This window comes from Seriola dumerili, unplaced genomic scaffold (genome assembly GCF_002260705.1).
Source record: "Seriola dumerili isolate Sdu_G_001 unplaced genomic scaffold, Sdu_1.0 BDQW01000025.1, whole genome shotgun sequence".
Lineage (NCBI taxonomy): Eukaryota > Metazoa > Chordata > Actinopteri > Carangiformes > Carangidae > Seriola > Seriola dumerili.
In genome coordinates, this window is record NW_019174280.1 from 20,217,971 (window position 1) to 20,240,794 (window position 22,824).

Genomic DNA, 22,824 nt, shown 5'->3' on the forward strand with positions numbered 1-22,824 from the left:
TGGGAAAATAAAGAGAATCCTCCTCCCTGGTGCTTCTTCTTCTTCCGGAGCTCGTTTCTCTTTTCTGTACAGTGTGATCCGTCCGTCCACTCGTCCGTCCACCCCTCGTCTCCGACTCACCGCTGAAGCTACGGTTGGTGAGACAGGACTGACCGAGGGCCGGTGAGTGGTGCTGGGCTGGACGGTGCTTCACCATGCTGTGCCTGAGACAAACTGTGTAAACGCTACTGTGCTCTTCGCTCCTCTGGGTACCACCCCCACCCCCCCACCCCACCCCCGGTGCTGCTACTGTACAGTGAGCACGGTATCACTCCAGAGGATGTGTGTTTATGTGTGTGTGTGTATGTGTGTGTGTGTGTGTGTGTGTGTGTGTGTGTGTGTGTGTGTGGTACAAACGTTGGCCAGGCAGTGATTTAATTTGGGTCTCGCTATGACCAATCAAACTGTAAACAGCAGATTTAGTCTTCAGTTTTTTATATACAGTTGAGCATAAAACATGTCCTTTTTCCTCTTTGGGGGGCAAAGCAGAGAAGAAGCTTCAGCCCCGACATGTTCATCGTTTGGCTTCACAGCAAAAACAAGTTTGTTTTTTTTCTTATCTTCTTTACTTTTAAATTTCCTGTGGGTTCAATTCTAGACTGACACAACGGCAGTCTGTGTATCCAGAGGCTTTTCTATTTCTCTGCAGTTGCTGATAAATCAGTTGTTATGAGGTAACCAAGGAGTAGATCATACTGAAACACAAGAAGAAGAAGAAGGAGAAGAAACAGGAAATAGGAAATGAGTCAAGGCAGGAGGTGACAAGGTAAAATTACATATCAATTCAAGTCATCTGAGATAAAACATTCAAGCACTGCATGTGTGTTTGTGTGTGTGTGTGTGTGTTCAACATTTCATTACTTTTCTTGGTGATTCATCTCAATACTGCTGTCTCAGCTGCTTGCACATTTAATGGGGAGTCTGTTTGTTTTTGTACTTGAAAGACGGGAACTCAGAAGTGGACTTATTCATCTTGGTTTCTGACAGGAGTCTTTTATATGTGATGTCCCTTTGAAGCTTCTCTGTCATAATCTGCATAATTCAGACCGATGCTATGTTCACACGCACTATTTGCTTTCTAAAGACTGAATTATTTCTGCCATTCAGATGCTGAGGTGCTGTACCTACAATATGTTGCTGTGTCAGGGGTTCCGCTAGGCACCTTAATGGGCCCACATAGAATTGGTAGTATTATAGCGACAATAATAATAGAAAATGTAACTTTTCAAAGAAGAAATAACATCAGCCAACCCTGGCAAATGTATGGGGCACCCAAGAGGAAAAGGGGCCCGCAATGGCCCCTCATATTGGCACATTTTGAAACTTAAACTACACATTGCACTGCTGCTGCCCCAAACTCACCTAAGTGGTGACCCTGATGAGGTGTGCTGTGGCTAGGTCTACCGATTGCCTGGATAAGAGGCGTTTAGGAGACATCTGTAAATTGTAATGTCTACCAATAGTCTGCATGTGAGGCATTTAGGGGACATCTGTAAATTGTAGCATCGGCCAATAGTCTGCATGTGGGAGCTGCTTTGCCTTGGGCCCCACAGAGTCACTGTATGCAATAAAATGCCCCCGTTCTGAATTCAACATGCTCAGAGGTTACGCTGTTACAGCCTTACTTGCTCTGGTATGGCCACATTCGTTGGCTAATGTTAGCTAACGTTAGCAAACTTTGGATAGATATTGCTGTGAAACTGACATTACTGTGTTGTAAATTTCATCATCAGGCCACGTTCAAGTTCACACAAAACATCTGTGTGCAGCTGTTTGCACTGACTGCTCACTCATATATGCAGATAGCCAATGTAGAGCAAACAGCACCATGCACCCATCTGCTGCCCATGTTGGTTTTGGGCGATGGCAGCTTTCAGACTGATGTAAGCATTGTGTGAAAAACAACGAGACCACTGTTTCTGCACGTGCAATAAAACATCATGCACTATTATAAACTTTTAAACCTCTAGATCTACTACTCAACTCGCTCTTTCTGGGGCCTTACATATAAACCATACAAACTATGGTGCAAATTTGAACCTGAAATGTATCTGCAATTAGCAATCTGAGGGTGACCAATGTTTTCAGTCGCTTTTATGTATGAAACTGGCCCTAGGATTTTATTTTGGTGCATAAAGCAAAACACCCCCTTGTGTTTTTTTATCCAGAGCTATTTTGGCTCTAAGGGCATAGTTACTCTGCTTGGTATTTACCATTACCCCGTAATTGTAACTTGTGGCCAAAGTGGCAACACTTTAGTAAAAGTTACATGGTCTTGGTTTAAGTCTAACATTACAAAATCCTACAGCAAAGGATTTGGGGACCATGACCTAAAAATGTAAAAACAACAATCCTTCCTGGCATGTTTGTGCTGTTCTTTTTTTATTTCCTAAAAGACTGTGGAAGCTGCAGCCGTGGAAAGCTGAATGCAAAATGAAAAAGCAAAGGCTGATGAGCATCATGTAATGCAATGAGCATGTATAAAAGAAGCTGTAAAACACATATTGCTGCAAAGCGGAAAGGTGATTTCACCAGAAAAATGTTTTTTCGACATGTAAGCCTTTGACACTGATGAGCCTCAGTCCCGGTGCGGTCAAAATACTGAATGATTATTTGACCAAAGACAAAGTTATCTGTGACATTTACCTGAAAATAGAAGAAACAAACAACAGCAAAAATCACAGTTTGGGAAATCAACCCTTGTTTCACTGAGCTGTGACTTGACAAGATCAGATTGACATCTCACTGTCAGTAACTAATGATCCCAAACTTTCGTATTCATCCCAGAGGCGTCTGTGAGCTGAGGCGACACAGATCAAGAGTGAATGGCTGGTTTCTCCTCAGGGACTCGACCTCCTCCCGTTTTAATCTCTGACAACCAGACTGTTCTGGATGTTCAGTCAGTGTCCATACTGGTGGAATCGCAGCCTACATTCAGATGAAGCTGATATCCACTGACTAGTATCTTCATGCCACTGGAAAAAAGACATTTTAAAGGGAAGCCACTGTAGCTTCACACCAAGGAAGCCATAAAGACCAACCACACAACTTTAGCAAAGTTTTTCTAGTGTTGCTTAATGATACAAATATGTGGTTTCTTTGTCAGACTATTTAGCCAGCAGCTGTGGAGGGTGGATTTCTGGTTGAAAAACAATAGCACAAAACGACTGAGAATAGAAACTGGTGGGAGGCCGAGCTATTAGAAAAAGAGGAAGGAGTCAGAACCTGTGGACAGGAGAGAGCTGCACACCTAGTGATAATATAAGTGGAGTTTTGTGTGGTGGAGGACCTGAACCACTCCTCCCCGTGTCCAGTGGGAAATGGTTATTGAACACCTTGGAGAACAGTGGGCTTCGCAGACGCAGTGGGAGAATCAAGCACACACCTCCTCTCTCTCTGCTCAGCTCAGTTGTGTTTGTGGTTGTATTGCTTGTACTTATAAACATTTAATATCAGCAGGTTACAGCCTGCACAGACGCCTGGTGTTTGGTGGTTGTCGTTGCTGTGGTTTTAAGTTTAGCTTTAACAGGTAACAGTTTACTTTTAAATGTTCCATTAATGCTACCAGTTGTTAATATATGTCTTATTTCCTAATGCTGGTCTGCATGCCAGAGAGTGGATGTTATGATTTCAGTACTGCGTCAGTGTTTCATTGTTTTTTTTAAGCCTCTTACTGTGTGGGCGGGGCTTGAGGCATGGCTGAGGGCGCTGACTGCTTTGTTGTGACATCACAAAGTTACAGAAGTCCTGAAGGCTCGTTTTAAGGCTCAGTTTCTGAATACAGGCTGTGTGCATTTCTCTGTGGACTAAGCGCTTTGATACTTTCACAGTATTAATACAGAACCTAGACCTGCTTTATAATCAAAAGAGACATAGAAAACTCACTTTATACAATATGGGATCTTTGATAATGTCACTTTTCAGCAGCTACTGTAACTGTAACGCATCTCAAATCAAATGTATTGGCAAAGACATGCACTTCTCTATGATGGACAGTAATCCCAGGGGAAACCATGAATGCTGCGTGTTTCCTTGACCACAGATATCGGTTCACAGCTCAACAGCTGTCAGTGAATCAGTGAAAAACACAATATTCATCACCCCAGTACACAATGATGATGTTCTAATTAGAGACATTTTTGTTATATTTCTGTTTATGTTCCATATAATAAGGATTTATATTATAATTTGTCATTGCCCTGCCTGTTGAAGATCAATTTCTCTCCTTAAGTGACAGATCTCACTCATTTCATGTTCAGCTTACAACATCTGTCTAGTTAATGAGCCGAGGTTCACCTTGTGTGTATGTGTGTGTCTGAGTGTGTGTGTTGTATATATGCATGAAAGCAAATAGAACGGCCAGTTTCTCATGCCGGGAAGGTGGGGAAAAAAAAACAAGTGCGATTAAAAAAAAAGGTTTGACCTGTAAATGCAATACAGCAAAGATACAGTAGCAGATAGCACACAGGCAGCAGCATCCAACAACATGCTGAGGACGAGAGGGTGAAACCAAGCTGGGGAACAGTAATCATCCTGTAGTATAGGAAGAAAGTATTAGATACTGGAGAGTATCACATTGCACACAGCATCCCTGTGACAGAAACCACAGATTCAGGAGGAGAGAGGGAAGAGAGAGGTTGGAGGGTAATGGTGAAAGGTCACATTCTGAGGCAGGGTGTCAGGCAGGACATCCAGTGTGAGAAGAGCTACCACTGAGGAGTGTGGCATATATATGTGTGTTAACACTGCGCTTAACTATAATACATTTTTACTGGTTTCTAATTCTTTGATTTATTTATTGAAGCATTACACTGATGTTCCTCTATAAACAAAATATGAAATATATACAATATATCAATTCCCGTTGACTTTCTCTCCTCCTGCTGCGCCCAGATGGACAAAATCAAGAGTTATAGAGTCGTTCCAGTGGATCATCTGCACTGGATAAGCTCCGACGAGCAACCAAAAAGGATTTTAAATCGCCCGTCACTCAGGTGTGGAGCTAAGTGCTCAGGTGCAGAGTGTGTGTTTTCATCTGTGTGTCTGTGAGGGCATGCACAATTTCATTATGTGATTTTGTGCCTGTGTGTGTGTTTGTGTGTGTCTATGTGTGTGTGTGTGTGTGTGTGTATGCATGGGAGATTTACTGTGAGGGCGTGAAGGAGCTTTAGGTCACAGATGCAGGCGAGTGGAGCTGGAGTGTGTTTGGTTTTCGGGGAGCGGTGGTAGATAAGGGTCGGTGGCACGAGGCAAAAAAACAGAAACAAGCCGCATGGAGCAGGTTTCACGGCACTTCACTTCCAATTCAACCAGTCCTGTACATGTTCATAAAAACAGCTTCTTATATTGACCAATCACTATATTTTTTATGCAATGAGAGTTCACTTCTTAAATTAATTATTGGTTTTACATGTACTCTTCCCTGAAACAGCCTTTTGGGTGAATGATGAAAATGACTTCAAATTCCAGTTTTGACAAGATAATATGTCAGTTTTCTACAAGCTGGACCTGGACACTCATTGATCCATATACAATGATCTTATAAAGTAACCTGTAACTGTCTGACCAGTGAAGGAGAAACTCCCAGTGATCATGAAATCTCACAGAAACAGGGAGGGACATTCATGAGCTGAAAAACAGATGATGGTCAACTAATGCTGACCTGTGCTGTACTTTTATCATCTGTAGTCACACCATTGTTCTTATGCTGTTATAGTTTAGAATATGTCCACATTGTGAAACTAAACCTCTCTTGAACGTGATGGAATTGAAAGTGAACGGACCGTCACCCTGCTCTGTAGAGAGGTACCTCACTTCTGCTGCCGCTGCTGCTGCTGCTTCTGTCAGTGGTCTCTAAAACATCAGATCAATCCAACATGAGCTAGAGCAGGACAGGATGGAGTGAGATGGAGAAGCAAGATGTTTTCAATTCAAGATGGAGCTATGTGCACCAAAGTGTCCACGACAGAACCAAAACACAGTAACCAAGACACACTGTACTCTCCCAAGAAATAAAATATACCAACACACTATTATAGATACCAATCATTTTTCATGTTTTAGCCCATTAGCTACCGATCACATATACTTTACATTACTATCAGCATTTACATTTTGTTAAGTACATGTATGCAATGTGTTGGATTAATTATTTGCTGATATAAAAAAAGTCTGTAAAGTTTACACATGTTGTAGTTTATGGGCTAAAACATGCAAAACCACCAGTATAGTCAAAGTTTGAACCTACAGCAGGTGATGCTGCTTTATCTGCTGACTGATGCACTGGCATGAAAATGCATGAGAAGTGAAGCATAAATCAATAGACATAAATCAATTACACTTTTTTTCTTTTTCCTCTAATCATGCCAGGAGGGAGCATACTACTGTCTTAATGTTTATATATATATGTATATATATATATATATATACACACTGTAGGTCACATGCAATAGCCATCTAAAAGATAGTTTAAAGGATATTATTGCTGTCAAAGGAAAGAGCTTGTTTGCTTCAGACAGGAATTGATTTACAATTGATTTAAAAATTTAACTGCAAAAGATGCTGAACATAAACCACAATAAAAATACAATTAACTACTACTATTAACTACTGCTGTGCGTGTGTGCAGGGGTCATGCGTGGAAAATGTAAATACATCTTTATCTTTATCATAATCCATGATAATATCAGTATCATAATGTCTGTAGAAGAACAAGGAAGGAAATGAGATATCTTGAAAAATGTCTTGAACAATACAAGTATGAACAAACAGCAGCACCTCATCCCCCTGGTATAAATTGATTTTTGTATATATTGTCATTAACTCTATAGAGGTTAACAAATACAAATGCACCAGGAAATATATATTGTGTTATAGAAAAGAGACCAACGCTCACTATCAGTGCCCATGATGTTGCTTTTCTACCTGTGTGGTAGTACTGTGATAAACATATTAACAGCATACTGTTATCAGCGTATACCTGCTGCCTGAAAAGACATATTATCAACAGCACATCATTCACCTGCAAGGATGGGACCTATCAGCATGTGTTAAATGTTTAATCACAGCATTATCACACACATACAAGAACAACTCCATGTTAAAGTTGCAATCCTTTTTTTGGGGGGGGTGGGGCTCTGGAATAATTTATCTTCAAAAAATCATCTTCTCTCTGCACTAATTCTGCCACGTCCGGCTGCTAAAAAAGGAGCCAAATCATCAAAGCACAATCTGTAACTGATACGGCTCTGCGAAAAACCGAGATCAAACTGAGATTAAAGCTTAAAAGCCATATAGACACAACAGTCATGCATGGCGCATTAGTAATTGAGGGCAAGCTCGGCCCCATCCAGTGAATTTGTGAACCACTGTGGTGGCCATATGGAAGCTCGTCAGGGTCAAATTTTCTTCAGAGCAACGCTAGTCTGTCTCAACTCACTGTCCTAGAATAAAAGGTCAAAAAATGTAAGGATTGTACCTTTAAGTGTTTCCATTGATAAGACCTATTAGAGGGATATTTCCAGGTTCCACACACTGCAGCACCCACATGACACATGGAACAAGAATCCGGAGTGGTTAATAAAATACAGTATCGTTAGACATGGACAGGAACATTGAGTGCATTTTTCATCATCATTCAACAGCAGAATATTTAGCAAAAACACATTAAAATCAATGAGCAATTTCATTTAAGATCATTTAAAATACTAAAATAGTCTCCAATATATGAATAAAAACACTGAATAATGAACATTTTGAACAATGTGTAGCAGTTTTCTATCTCAACGTTGTGATAGTGCTTGTCAATGAAATAAAGAATCAAATTCTCTTTAACATCACATGCATTAGCAGTCGTGGCCCTACGAGTAATAATCATTAGCCTAATGAACCTAAGGTGCATGAAAGAACTTGCATGTGATTGCCAGAGAAATGGTTACTTTATTCAGTGATTTGCACTTTTATCGCTTCATCAGAACTGGGCAATAAAACCCAGTTAGACCATGTGATAGAAATAGAGTTTGAATCAAATGTGAAACTTTTAAAATGATGTCAGAGCTGATTTTCACAATTTCCTAGTTTTAGATTTTCACCGTTTTCCATCAAAAGCAAGTCAAAGCTTTTTTTTTTTAAGTAGCTTTAGTTCAGTTTCATAGTTTTTTTTTTAATTCTAGCTGTTGTAATCAGATTAATGTAATCTCTTTACATGTAATCCAATTATCTCCCACCACACCAGCTGCCATGCGCTCACCAGTAGAGATAGTAGAAGAAGGAGAGGACGAAGAAGGACAGCTTGCACCAGGCCTCCTTCAGGCAGAACTTGAGCGTGTCGCCGTTCATCACGGACGCCGGGTCGTAGAGCAGCTCCTTAGTGTCCGTTGGGGAATGGAAGTACCTACCACAGAGGGCAAAGACCACACCACGGGTAGTTGACCCGTTCCAGACCCCCGGGAGGGGGGGGTAGATGATGGGAGGAAATGGGGGGAAGAAGATAGTATGGACAAAGATGGCATGATGAGTCAGGGGGAACACCATCATGCAGCAGATGTGGGTGAAATAGTGTTTGAATATGTATGTGGTAAATGACTGTTTGCTAAATCCCCTTACCAGCCTGTCAAGCTTTGATGAAGTGGTGTTTATGGAGCTATAATAAGAGTTGTTTGTAGAATGGATGTTTAGTTTTTTGGGGCTGAAAAACCAAAAACACGTTAGCAAAGGGGTGGGAATTTTTTTTTATCTGCTTGAATGTTTGAGCTAAAAAAGGTTAGCATGCAAACTAGCTTGATCCTAACAGCAGTAACTTAGCCACGCTAAAATAGAAAGCTTGACAGGTGCGACGACAGGAAAGGGCAGCAACAAACAAATCCATTGGAGAAATATCGGAGCATTAGGTGCGGCTTATCTTGTGGTAGAAATTTTCCAACAAGATAAACAAAGAATGATTAAATATTTCAGTAGATATTCAAACATATTTTCACCCAGGTCTGTTATGTGGTTCTGAAGGTATCAGAGGTGGGGTTTATTCTAAGTTTTCTAAATCCAGTCAGCTCAGCAAGTGAATTACTACTCCAACCTCGGGGTGTAAAAAAAATGATTCAAACAATCATTTTTAATAAGACTTTATAATGAATTTTCAATGAAGCATTTTCTACCGTTTCAAATTACAGCCATTTATCAGCCGCTGACTGATTTAAGAGCTGAAGAGAAAATCCACCCTATAAGAGAGTCTGCATGTAATATTACTCAGTATTTGTAAACACTAACAGCTCTCTCCCTTAATGCCGTGTCAAATGAAGATGTGCGATGTCACCGAGACACAGAATCTGCTGGTGATTAATAACCAGAGCGGGGTTGGGGGAATCTTTTCCAGGAGCTTTTTTCCGTTCCAGTGAGAATGATTTGAGTCGGGCTGTTATGAAAGAGAGCCGCTCTGAGGAGACGAGAAGCCGTCTGCTGCTTTGAGAGGAAGCTGTTTATATACTGTTTATTACCTCATTGCTTGTTCTATAGGGTGATATTTGCCTTTAATGGACCCCAGAGTTGATACAAATGAAGAGGATTCTGCAACGATGGATTAATGTATATTAACGTAACAGACCAGTTGCATTGAGATGGTCAGTCATTTGGACTCATTCTCTCATTTAAGCATTCAGATTATGTTTTCACAGACAATAAAATCCAACCAGGAAGCTGCCATCATAATGCATGTGGCCTGTTCTGTCATAACCCAGGCAAACAGATGGTTTAAATGCATGTCCGTACTGGATGTTAATTCATGTACACTGGTTGATCATGACTGTGAAGCGATTGTACACTTGGTTGTCATAAATTCATTCCAATGAACAATCACTTCTTCACATTTCTGTTGGTCAATACATGACTCATGCATGTGTGAAGTATTCAATAATGCACTGGAAAATGCATCTTGATGTATTCTGAGTGTGATCGAGGGGGTCTAGTAATGAGGCGCTGAGTATCATTCCCATGTATTTCTACATTTACATGCACAAATGACTGATGATGAGGTAAACAAGGTTAGCTAATAACCTGCTACATACAGTTAGCTAATAAAATGTCATTACTAATAAAAAAAAAATAAACAAGGTTAGCTAATCATTAACAACCTGCTACATAAAGTTAGCTAATGAAGTGTCATTAACAATTATAAAAAACAAACATTTTGATAACAGATGAGACAAGAGGAAAACTGTCATTTGACACACACTTGTTGCTTGTGTCGGAGCACGAAAAAATCTTCCAGAGCATGTTAAAGAAAACACTCGCACACACACACACACACACTTTGAAAATGATTCAGCTGGCAACCGAAGCCATCTAAGAAACTGCAGTACTACACAGCCAGCCTCTCTGGAAATATCCCATCACACCCCCACAGTCACATATTGTGAGAGATTTTAGTCTGGCAAAACTTATTGTAGGTCCTCGGCCCACTCGCAACGGCAGCTGAGACCGTATGCTCGCTCGCTCCGTAGACAAAGGAGAGCCGGTGAACTCAGTTTCCCCAGGATCCTTCATGTTTTCACACCTGCACATGGACGCGGTTCTCATCTACCATCAGGTGAGTGTGGCCCTAAGCGACCTATGACATCACCCCATCAATGAAACCGGACGAATCAAACTCTCTGTGTTGCTTCGTTATTGTTCACATTAGTAATTAAAATAACTAAACTCATTTATTTATAAACTCATGGTTAACCACAAATGAGACGACACCAGTGAATCTGCTGTCAGTTTCCCCTCTGTTAAAGGGTGGTGCCCCAAGCAACGTTAATATTAATTACAGGTATTTTATATCAATTTTGATAATTACTGATAGCACACAATTTGATCTAATTAACCTGTTGGACCTACTTTTTTTTCAGTTACATCACTGCCAAATTTACGCAATTAAGCCTCTAATTAAACCTCTTTTAATAAAAGTATTGTCCATTTCTCGTTCATGTCTGACAGTCAAAGGAGACATCAGTGTTGGCCTGTACACCGCAGTGACAGCTCATACTCGTGTTTATACCAGGTGTTTATGTCTCTGCGTGTTTCCCTATACGTCTGCCACCGACATTAGTTACCTGTTGTCTGCACCTGCCTGCTTGTCCGTCTGAGTCTGACCTGAGTCTGTGAAGCTCCCCCAAAAGCATGATGCGTTTGCCAGACACAGTGTTCAGAGTTCTGTTTAAAGACCAGATGATCCTTTTCCTCATGCTCTCAGAGCCGTCCTCTCGGAGCTCAGGTCTGAATACTTCCTGAAGCAGCTGTAGCTCGGTCCTTTTGAGCAGTCTAAGACAAAATGTTTTTCCTGGCTACAAGTTTGTATTGACAAACTGCTCAAAATCAATAGCACGAGTGCGAAGTTGTTAATCTTGCCTCTTAAAACAGTCACCCAGCAACATCTGTAAACTCAGAGCGACAGATCATTACACACGAGCGAGAAGCTCTGCAAGCATTCACACACATACACACCGAGCCATATGTTTCTGTGACTGTATATATATCCATGAACGCTGTGTTCATTTAGCTCGCCCATCAGTGACTCCCTGCCTCCCTCTCTCACTATCCTCCAAATCACCTTTTCTCCATATTAGATCTCTCTCACTTGCTTTCTCTCCCGCCACACCTTCCCACTTCCTGCTTCTCCTTCCTCCATCGTCCACCGCTCCTCCATCTCCATCTCACCCCTCTCTTCCTTTCTTCCTCCTTTCCCTTGTCATCTCTCAGCTACGCAGGAAGCGGCATCTGTAGCTGGTGGGCATCTGGCACAGTCTCCAATTAATGAGAGAGCAAGATGGAGGTTTTTTTTCTCTCTCTCTCTCTCTCTCTTTGGCTGTCCTCTCCTCTACACTCAGTCTGTAACTTCAACCAGCTGAGCACACGAGTTTAAACCATATCAGGCTGCCAGAGGGAAGAACAGTAACAAAGACAGAGACAGATACAGAGGGAGCTGAGCTCTGTCATAATCACTCATTTTTATTTTCTTTTATTTGCCATCTCGTCCACAAACAGATGATCTGCAGCGTAATACAGTGCGCAGGCATAAGTGCGTAGATCAGCTGAGAAAACGTAGTTCCAAAGGAAAGTGCTGTTTCGACGGGAAGGTAAAGCCCTGGAACGACGTGCACATTTCAACAGATATTGGATTGTTTCAGTGGGCATTTGTGTCTTAAACACTCATCAAACACTCAGCACACATCACATCCACTGCAGGTAACACACGGACTATGCATGACTACCTCACACGGCCCCACGTCAAATAACCTGAACTATCACTTTAAGACCTAACCCAACAGGATCCTACTTTTTAAGAAGCAGAGACATAAATCTAAAAGTGTACAATCACACACACACACACACACACACACACACACAAGCGCCACACACAGTACGATGGACTGGATAGTTACCTCCACGTGTTGTAGAAGAGCAGGGGGATGTTGAGGCCCACGGTCAGCCACTCCTGGGCACACAGGAACATGATACAGAAGAGCCCATGGATGGAGTACTCTGGTAGCACCAACTGCAGGAGAAGGAGACACAAGCAGGAGGAAGAGGAGGATTATTCAGATTTACTAAAAGAAAGACGAAGAATTTACAGGTGAACACTAAGGGTTATGTCTTTCTCAACCCCCCCCCCCCCCCCCCCCCCCCCCCCCCCCTCCTTGAATGTCATTTGACTCTAATCGGAGAACTACATAACTGAACCAGAACTATATTTAACTAAAGGGCAGTTGGTTAGCAGATGCCACATTATCATTTTAATGCCCACAGGTGTAAGAAAACACATCAAGCATCATTAGCATTCAAATCCTTAGCCTAGCCTATATTTAGCCACTGAAATCTGCCTGCATGCATTCCAAATGGCTAAATGCCCCCCGCCCCCCCCATCTAGATTATGGAGAGCTTAGCTTCGCAATGGGCAGCACTCACTGATGGCGGGGTTCCACTATTATCATAATAACGGGAGGGCTCGGCCCCTCCAAACACAGGAAGCTAGACCACCTCCTGGCAAACAGCGAGGGTGAGAACATGTGTGAGGATCCTTGCCACCCCCCCCCCTCAAGCAACAAGGCCCCCTTTTGTTCCCCAAAGTAAAGAGTTGAGGGAAGTTAAAAGAGGCTTATATTTGTACACTTTTATGATCCATCACAAAATCCACTTGCGCTCAGTTTGGCGAGGCTGCACGAGATGTTGCAGCAGTAGGTTTAGATTTTACAGCAAAATGAAACGCACTTTGAAGGGAATGAACATCATCAGGAGCATTTTCTTCTTTCATATAAGTTCTTGTGTTCACTGCCATATTTCGTTTTTTCACAAAGTGTAAAAGACATTGAACTTTTGGGGATTATCCAAAATGATATGGTGATGAGCGGCTGCAGCAGCTCTTGCCATTTGACAGTTGCATGAATTGAGTGGTAGGTCTATCTTTGCCTGATATTGAACGGCTGGTATCTTCACATTGAGCCATGTCCTGATCTATCCAATCATGTTTGTTAATCGGTGATCTGCCATTTTATAACTTTCACTGTCTCAGCTCTTTACGCACTGTTCAATAACACAGCAGTGAGCAGAAAGTCAATACGGCTGCCATCAGTTTCATTCATCAGAACAGGATAACAGTTGTTCTCACTGTAAATAAAAGACGAATAAAGACACAAATCACAAATTTATTGATTTAAATTTTAAACACCTCTGTTACAATATTAATCAACGAATCGGATGAGTGGTTTTACAGTCATCGGCAGCTTGAGTGACCCAAGTGGTTAACATACAACAGCATGCTGTGGCGTTAACCTGCCATTCCCTGCAATTTGCATGCAAATAGCGTTGCATTGCAATATTGTGATCACGTCGACCTACCATACAGAACATGCTCAGCACCAAACGACGGACAGTTAGTGACTAGCTGGGGAACATGGTGAAGCCTTGAGAACCATACTCTAATCTTGCCCTGATTTTCTCCAGAAGTGGGTAGAAACCAAAGAGCAGCTGAAAGGAGCGTTAATATCAGACATAAAATTACTCCAAATGAATGTCTGCATGTGTAATAAAGACATAATATACTGTATGTTTACAGCGTCTTCCACTGTCCATAAGAAAAACACTTCCTGCAGTGTTAAATATTGAACTAACTTGTTTAACAGGACAATTTAAATGGCCAATCGTTCATTTTGTATTCAGTAAAAAACAAAAAAAAAGAAAGTATGCGGTAATCTAAAAAAAACTTTCTACTTCAAAATGATGAGGTAAGGATGCAGCAACATCTGTTGCCTAGCAACAGATGTAGCTGCATCCTAAGGACTGACAGTGTTGCAAATGATCACTTCAAATTAGACTAAACACGTGTAGAATATTTGACTACCACAGGAGTTGGCACGCAACCAGTAAAGCCTGGTTACACCCTGGACGAGTCTTTGGCCAGTTTAATTACATGTCATGCTTATCCCTGTGAACATCTGAAAAACACAAATTATAGACTTAGTTTATTGAAATCTGCAGCAGCTTTTCACCACTATAGTTAATGTTATTCACAAAGAAAGCCACTTCACTGCTCATGTATATTTAACAGCATACAGGGCGAAGCATTATGGTACCATTCTGGTCCTTGAACATTATTGTATATGCGGCCGTAACAAGGCAGTGTTCAGGATGCATTATTCAGACGGCAACATGCCTCCTAATGACAGAAAAACATGTTTTCACTGAACAGCTCTTCAACAGTGTGAGAGCAGAAAACTGCTGCTAAGACAAAACCTAAATATATCCATTTGCTTTCACACATATAGCAGGGAAGCTGCGTGCACACAAACATACACATACACACACACACACACACACACACACACACACACACACACACACACACACACACACACCAGTGCAGCTCAGATGCAGTGCATGGATGAGAACACACACAAACTTCCCCCTCCCCACACACAGACAAAAAGCTTGTAAAAAAACAAATAGTCACACTGAGCTTTACATTCTGCCTTTTCAGTCCTCATCTCGTTCAAGTCCCTAATGCTTGTTGGCTGACAGCGCTTGGATGAAGGTACAAACATGATCTGTCACTGCAGTAACTACGCAACACTGAGAAGGACATAAAACTTTAAAGACAACAGCATAAAAATCTGATGTGAACAAGATGAAAACGGCTTTGTGTCCCCAAGTTGCCTTGTTAAAGAATGTAAAATAACTACAAAGTTTAGGCATTTAATATGAAAACATGAGAGCTATCGATGCTAGTCTTCTGCAAAGTGCACGGTTTATGATTGTATGTATCATGTCATGTTTTAAAGGTTCATATTTTCCTCTTCTCCTGTGTTTTATTTGAAGTGTTGATCCATAAGAAAAAAAAGAGAGGAGGCTCTGAGCCTCTCTTCTGATTGGCTCACTGGCAAATATAGTAGATTTCAGGTAAAACACTCAGAGAAACCAAATCCTGCGAGGTTGGGTGGTGGATCCAGGTGGGCGGGGCTTGGGGCGTGGCTGAAGGCAGTGACTGCTTTGTTGTGACATCACAAAGTTACAGAAATCCTGACGGCTCGTTTTAAGGCTCAGTCCCTGAATACAGGCTGTGTGCGTTTCTCTGTGGACTGAGGCTTTGATACTTTCACAGTATTAATGTAGAACCTAGATCTGCTTTATAATGAAACAACACATGGAAATCTGCCTTTATACAATATGGGATGTTTCCATTGTCCAGTAAAAAACTGGTTACTTAAACTCAAACCAGAGTAGCCAACTGATGAAACTTTATATTTTCTTTAATTCAAACTCTGTATTTATTTGGCTCAAAGCTGTTTGTTGGTGGGAAGCCAGTGAGGGATCATGCCACTCTTCGCTGGTTCACATGCCCCCGGTCTCCTCTGCAGATTCATGGACACTATCCAAAACCACTGATATCTGCATAATGAGGCGCTCTCATCCCTCCAGGAGTTACCACTGCAACACTCCCAACACTGTAGTTTGTGCTGTGGACAAATCTGTAGCAGACCAGAAGCCCATGGATATTAAAATAATTACCATAAATCTAGTTTAAGCTCATATTTCTTATATTTGTACAATCTAGTATTTAAGCAGCATTCATCTTCATCTTTGTGTTGATTTCCTTTATTGGAGCTACAAACTGTGTCTCTGAGAAGAAGGCAGGTCTTTAAGTCTCTGTCTCGTCTCTGTTACTGTTCCAATATCTACTGCGTTTCATTTTCTAAATAGTCTATATATTAGCAGAAGGAAAACCTGCAGCAGTCCTTCTCCTGTGTCACACCAAGAAAAAGCTACTTTTGCAACATGTATGTGGAGCCACTAACAATTCATAGGACGATTAAATATTAATTCAAAAAAAATTGTCAAATTTAAAATGTAAACACAAGCTGCTCTGGCAAAAATAGAGCGGTGGTACAGAGAAAAAAGCTTTTCTCACGTAGCCGCTGGACACAGACGCACTATCCGTGTATTCATCCTCCATGACGGAGACAGAACACAACATGGCTACCTCGGGTGGACATTGGAGGTAAAGCAGCACCTGGAAGAAAGGATTTGCTCCTGTGTTTCCATCAGCTAATTAAAAATGTTGGTCCTGCAGACCGGAGGACGATCATCATTTAAAGACACATGCTGGGTCCATGGACAAGCCACAGTTCTGTAATTGCAGCAGTTTGCACAGACTGGACCTTGCACAAAGACAGTGTAAACCCTTCGGGGGTCGGCTGTGGAGTTACACCAAACTCCATTCTGCTCTTTACAGTTTTAGCAGGAAGCAGAGAGTCCTGTTTGCTCTCTAAATCCAATGGTCTGACCACAAACAAACTGTCATGCTCTGCTGCGCGGTCCGACCCATCTGTATGAACAGCTGTGTTGAACTTCGTTACATAAATCATTGTCTAATTATGCTGAACTGCACAAAAACAGCGTCTGTGTTTATTGTTTACTGTTACAAACACACTGAATGTATTTATCAGTCAAAACCCACCAGGTCTGGGTCCAGACCTGACACTGCAGCCCTCCTGAGCTTTTATTTTTCATTTTACGCCTCATTTTGTTGTGACACACACACACACACACACACACACACACACACACACACACACACACACACACACACACACACACACACACACACACACACACACACACACACTCATACACACTCATACACACTGCATTGTACACATCTGATGACCCTGCTGTGACTCCTTTATATTCAGTGAACATCTTCACTATAAACTAGATATGTCTGTGTGTGTGTGTGTGTGTGTGTGTGTGTGTGTGTGTGTGTGTGTGTGTGTGTGTGTTGGAGCATATACATTCAATTTCCATGCTAATGGGTAACAAACTATTTTCTTCCTTCAATCACAGACTATCTAGCAGATCCTGTGAAGCCGTGTGTGTGTGTGTGTGTGTGTGTGTGTGTGCGCGCTGACAGGAGGACCCATATGGGACTGTGTCTGGCTGGATCTGGAGATCTGTTTCTGAGGCTGCGGTGCCTGGGGGCTGCCCTTACACCCATCTGATCCACTCAGCAGCAACACCGACAAGGATTCATTCATGTGAGGATCTATATTTCAGACACACAGCGTCTCTGCACTCTGCAACGCAATGGAGCTCACAACACTCTGTATGATAGACAACCAAGTTTATTTGTTGACTCAGAATGAAGTGTCTCCTTTTTGAAAGTACAAATATACGCTTTGGTTCCAATTTGCCAAAAATGTGAACAAATATAGGCAAAAAAAAAAAAAATTGAAAAAACAGGCTCCAGTCGAAGCCCACAGTTTTTTTCCGTCATTTCAAAAGTGTTTCACACTCTTCTGGAGTCATAACTCACACAGACATGATACACGTATTTTTAGATTCAGTATGACTTACACTTCCTGAGGATATCATTATCTCCAATGTCCATTAGGAATAAACACTCATAAATCCGCTTAGAACGCTGCAAAATCCAGATTTTTTTTGCATGAATTATGTATGAATTTGTACACTGTGAGGAAGAGGAGCAGGAGAGTGGCAAAGAAAGAGGGAAGGAGGTGTGGAAAAAAGAGATTTTGACTGGTTTCTTTCTGTCAACAGAGAAAAGGTTAAGTCTGACTACATGAAGGAAGAAACAGCCTCTGAAAACGATCTGAACTATAGGTCGATATTTTGAATATGCTGCTACAGCGTAATGATTAATTTCACCCAGCATCATTTATGAGACATATCTCCAGGCACAAAACAGGAAGATTTCTAACGTTGGAGCAATTGTAGAAAACAGCAGGAAGAAATAAACACTACACTGTCGTACGTCCATTTTACCATTTTACCATTGCTGCCTATGGGACGTCTTCATTCTCATTAGCTGGAGAGTATCAGTGATTGTTTTCTTTTTAAAGGTCCCATATTGTATAAAGGCAGATTTCCATGTGTTGTTTGATTATAAAGCAGGTCTAGGTTCTAGTGCTCAGTCCACACAGAAATGCACACCTGTATTCAGAAGAAATGAGCCGTCAGGACTTCTGTAACCTTGTGATGTCACAACAAAGCAGTCACCGCCCTCAGCCATGCCCGAAGCCCCGCCCACCTGGACCCAACATTCAACCTGGCAGGATCTGGTTTCTCTGAGTGTTTTACCTGAAATCTGCTATATTTTTTATTAGATCACTCAGAAAACAGTCAACCAATCAGAAGAAAGGCTCAGAGCCTCCTCTCTTCTGATTGGCTCACCGACCTGTTGTTACTAGAGCTCCAGAGAGAAGCCTGAGAGAGGAGATGTAATACTACATTGAGATGTTTTTTGGTTCTTAAAACGACAGATATATCTTCTTATGGATCAACACTTCAAATAAAACGCAGGGAAAGTGTCAAATAGGAACCTTGTGACATACATACGTACACACATACAGAAAACAGCATGCACGGTTTAATGATGTGCTTCCTTTGGCTTCTTATCACCTGCAGTGATAGTTCAGCTCATTAAAGCAGAAGTCATTGTGACGACCCCCTCCCCTCCTGTTCCTCGGCCCAGTCCCAATGTCCACACTCACGGACTCAGACGTTGAGACACGTTCCCACTAAACGCAAAACGTTGTAAAATCATGTGTGCACAAGAGCTCTCATGCAGACATTTTGAGCCCTTTGTGCAGAATTTCCATAACACTTTGCCTAAGGGAATTTCCCACAATTCATAGTGTTGTGATGTTAAATACGGGGGTTGCCATGGTCACCAGGGGATGCCCAGAAGTGTTAAAAAAAAAAGTAAACAACTGCAATAAAGTGAGAAAAAGAAGAAGATAGAAGAAGAGCGGTTAACAAAGAAGCATGAAAGAAAGTTTATATGACAGTATAATTTTGGTCTACCCAGAATTTTGTTATTTGTCCTATGATGGCATGATGATGAATTTCAAATGTGCTTTCCAGGAAGCCAAGGGAGGAAATAAAATTACGTAATATGCCACAAAGTGCTGTCCCATTTCTCTGTGCGGCATTTTGAGCCCCTGCAGCCTCTCACACTCACCAGGTCACATTCACCAGGTCGGTGAGGGGCTTGTTGAGGAAACTCAGTCACATTATCACCCGTGTTAAGATTATTATTCAAGATTATTATAAGGATTACCATGACGACAAAGGTCCGGTACGCCTGACTCCGCCATGCACCTTTATGTCCAGTGCATATGCAGCTGGTACATACCTATGGATTGTGTCTGAGCATACGGACAAATGTCCTACACAGCCATTTAAGTGGGTGGGTTTGTAGTTGTTGTTTCCCCACCATTTTTCTTTCCCCACCTAAAAATGCAGCCGGTAACTCGTTGCCTCAGAACAGTCAAAAAGACAAACACATTAATAAAAAATCATGACAATAAAAGAGTAATATCTCCCTATTGACTGACCAGCAACAATAAAATGACTAAAATGTGAAGAAAGCTCAAACATTTTCATCAGAAAACCAAGATAAAATGATAAAAATCTGTGTGTGCAAAATAAATGACAGTACAGATCTTGTAAGAATTCATCTTTTTTCTCTCGTCTCCTCCATCCAACCTGTAACCACCGTCACCCTCTCCAAAAAGAAGAGTCTCTTCTTGTTCACTCTCACATGCTCTTTTTTTCCTCTCATTACCCCGGTGCTGAGGCAAACAGCTCTCACACCTCTTACTGCAAATCAACCATCCAGCATGGCAAACGAGAGCTTCTACCCACGCTGCTTTCAGAGCCCAAGTGGAACCTGGCAGGGCCGCCGCCGCGTCTCGCCCTCAACCTCTCCAGGTCCAATTAGTAAGGCCACCCGCCATGGAGCGCGCTCGCTCACAGCTGAAAAGAGGTTGGAGAGCTTTTCAAATGTGACATTCCAGGCAGTGCCTGCTTTGAGGCATGCAGGGTAAAAGCACCGGGTCACAGAGCAACACACACAATTAATGAAGGAAATAAATAAACAGAGAATACAAGAGATGAGACGGGAAAAAAAAGACTTGGTTTGTTCAGTGTGTGGCTGAGCGAGCACACCAGTTTCACAGCTTCATTTCTACACACTTTCTGACTGGTTTGTCTCCCACCTGTTTGTGCAGCTTTGCAGAGCAGCAGCATGTATGGAAGCACAGATCCCGACTGCACAGGGTGGCTGCGACACAGATTTACTCGCTATCTGAACTCTCAGGCTTTGATTGGGCTGATTGGCACTTGAGAAAGGAAGGCCATACCAACAAAACCACTCAGAGTGCTGAAATAAACAAGGGTCTCAAGAGAGACTGAGAATTGAAATAATGATACAAAGAGTTGATATAAACCTTAGTTTTCTTTTACACTAAAAGCTGTAATCTTTTTTAAATCTACTGGGATTAATGGAAATAATATGCCAGTTGCTAAATTACTAAAATATGGACATTTTCAACACATAATGATCTGACACGGCAGCGGTGATGTATTCCATACTCAAGGACTACTTTCATTGATTGCCGAGTTTTTCATTGAGCTGAAATATCAAAGGCTCCTCTTCCTCAGCTCAAATAAACTGAACCCGCTTCAGTATTCAGTAGCATTCCCGCTGATGCCCTTTCACCCCGAGGGCAGGAATGATAGGCATGAAATTGGAAGAGTCTTGTTTTTGCAATTGAGTTGATGAAATTTTCTTTCCGCATGAGCTGGAGAGGACAGCCGCCCCGGGCCTCAGTATCTTCTAAAAGCCTTCATACACTCGGGTGGAGTTTTGAGACTGGCGACATATGCAATATCGCCTTCAGTTGGGAGAAGCTGACGGTCACCGGGACGAACCACATATGGAGTAATGAATCCAGTCACTCGATATCATTCTTGAGATTTCACCTAAAACATCTGGTATTTTTGTTGTCGAGACAACTGAGATATCAATCAAAGTCTGACTTTTTAGATGTCAGTATCACTTAATCAAAAGTAGGACGTCTCGTTTTGTAATGAAAGACTTCAGCTGAGCGTCAAAGCGAGGATTGCCAAGCAGAATATCCGTCTGACTTAGACAGACACACATACACAGACACGGAGCTTCATGTCTTGTTGAAAGCATGTGACAGGATCCTAATCTCACTTGAGATGAGTCGGTTATAGAAGGAGTTCCTGATATAAGTGTTTTTGACGAAAACACAAAACCAGAACTGGAGCAGCCGTCAGAGCAGCGTGGATCCTCCATTAAATCACTATCATCTGTAGTGAAAGAGTGTGTGAGGTTTTCTTGTGTAGTTACAACAGCAGTAAAGATAATGGATTCTCTCTTTTACCTCTTTGCTTTTTAATCTCATCGAAGGTCTTAATGTTTCCTTAGAATGAAACCTACACTAATTATAGCCGTGGGGCAACTGCCAAGAAAGTCTGCGTTGAGCCGTGTTTGGTGTTTTTCCTTCCATGATTTCATTCTTAACCTTATTGTCATGTGCCAATGTTTGACAAATGTTTAGATTTTTTTCTATATCTAAAGGTTGTGGTGATGGTGATATATGGTGTTGTTATCATTAGCAAACTGAAATACTAGCTTAAGGTTTTGGGAAAGATCATGGTTATCGTGGATCGTACATAAGTCAGATGTGCTGCACGCCCATCCACTACCTTGACCTCCACATTACGGGCACATTACTTCAGAATTGGCCTCTGTGATCGTACTTCCAAGGGATTCTGGGCATGAGTATTTTGTTCCAATTTCAGTGTTGTTTCTAGCACTTTCATTTTCTCTGCCTCCCCCTTTGGTTTTTCTGCCTGGCCTGTTAAAGCAGAGATTCACAGACTCTCTGACAAGCTAATGAGTCCCCCTCTCCCACTCTTTCCTCTGCATCCCCTCGTCTTTGGCAGGCCTCGCCATTCAATGTGATTATACCCTGTTCTGTTTTCTGAAAATGTGTTCACTGGTGGCCATTAAAGATGCATCAGGAATACCCCTGTTGTTTTTAGATGGCTTTCTTTTTTGAGTAGTGGCCACATCAGCACCAATTTCATCCCATTGTTACAGCGATATTATTCGCTAGTAGTGAAAACTAACTCTTAAGAGTTAAGTGTTTACTGACTCCAACTGTCGGTCCAACACAATGGTCCATAACAAGACATGAAGACATAAGCTTTGGGTCAAATTACATTTGAAACAAAAGTGGATACTCATGGTCCCTGGAAGATGAATAAACTTTTTTTTGGTGCCAACTTGATGTTGTTTTTCCTTCCTGAACCAAAACTTTGGTCAATCATCCAACTAGACCTCCAACCTCCAACGACCGTGTGGGTCATTTTTCTTCAACCCTCTGATACAACCCATAGGAGTGTCTCCTGACATAGCGCCTATAC

At 41.8% G+C, this 22,824-nt stretch overlaps 1 protein-coding gene across 1 annotated transcript in view; it reads right to left on the reverse strand.

Moving 5' to 3' along the window:
* Positions 1 to 706: 706 nt before the first annotated feature.
* cnih3 (cornichon family AMPA receptor auxiliary protein 3) overlaps positions 707 to 22,824 on the reverse strand; it is a 60,313-nt gene continuing 38,195 nt past the window's right edge. Inside the window, exons 4-6 of the mRNA XM_022767556.1 lie at positions 12,453 to 12,565; positions 8,288 to 8,431; positions 707 to 734 (exon numbers count right to left, since the gene is read on the reverse strand). Of these exons, the coding sequence (XP_022623277.1) occupies positions 707 to 734; positions 8,288 to 8,431; positions 12,453 to 12,565 (285 nt within the window). The remainder of the gene's footprint in view (positions 735 to 8,287; positions 8,432 to 12,452; positions 12,566 to 22,824) is intronic.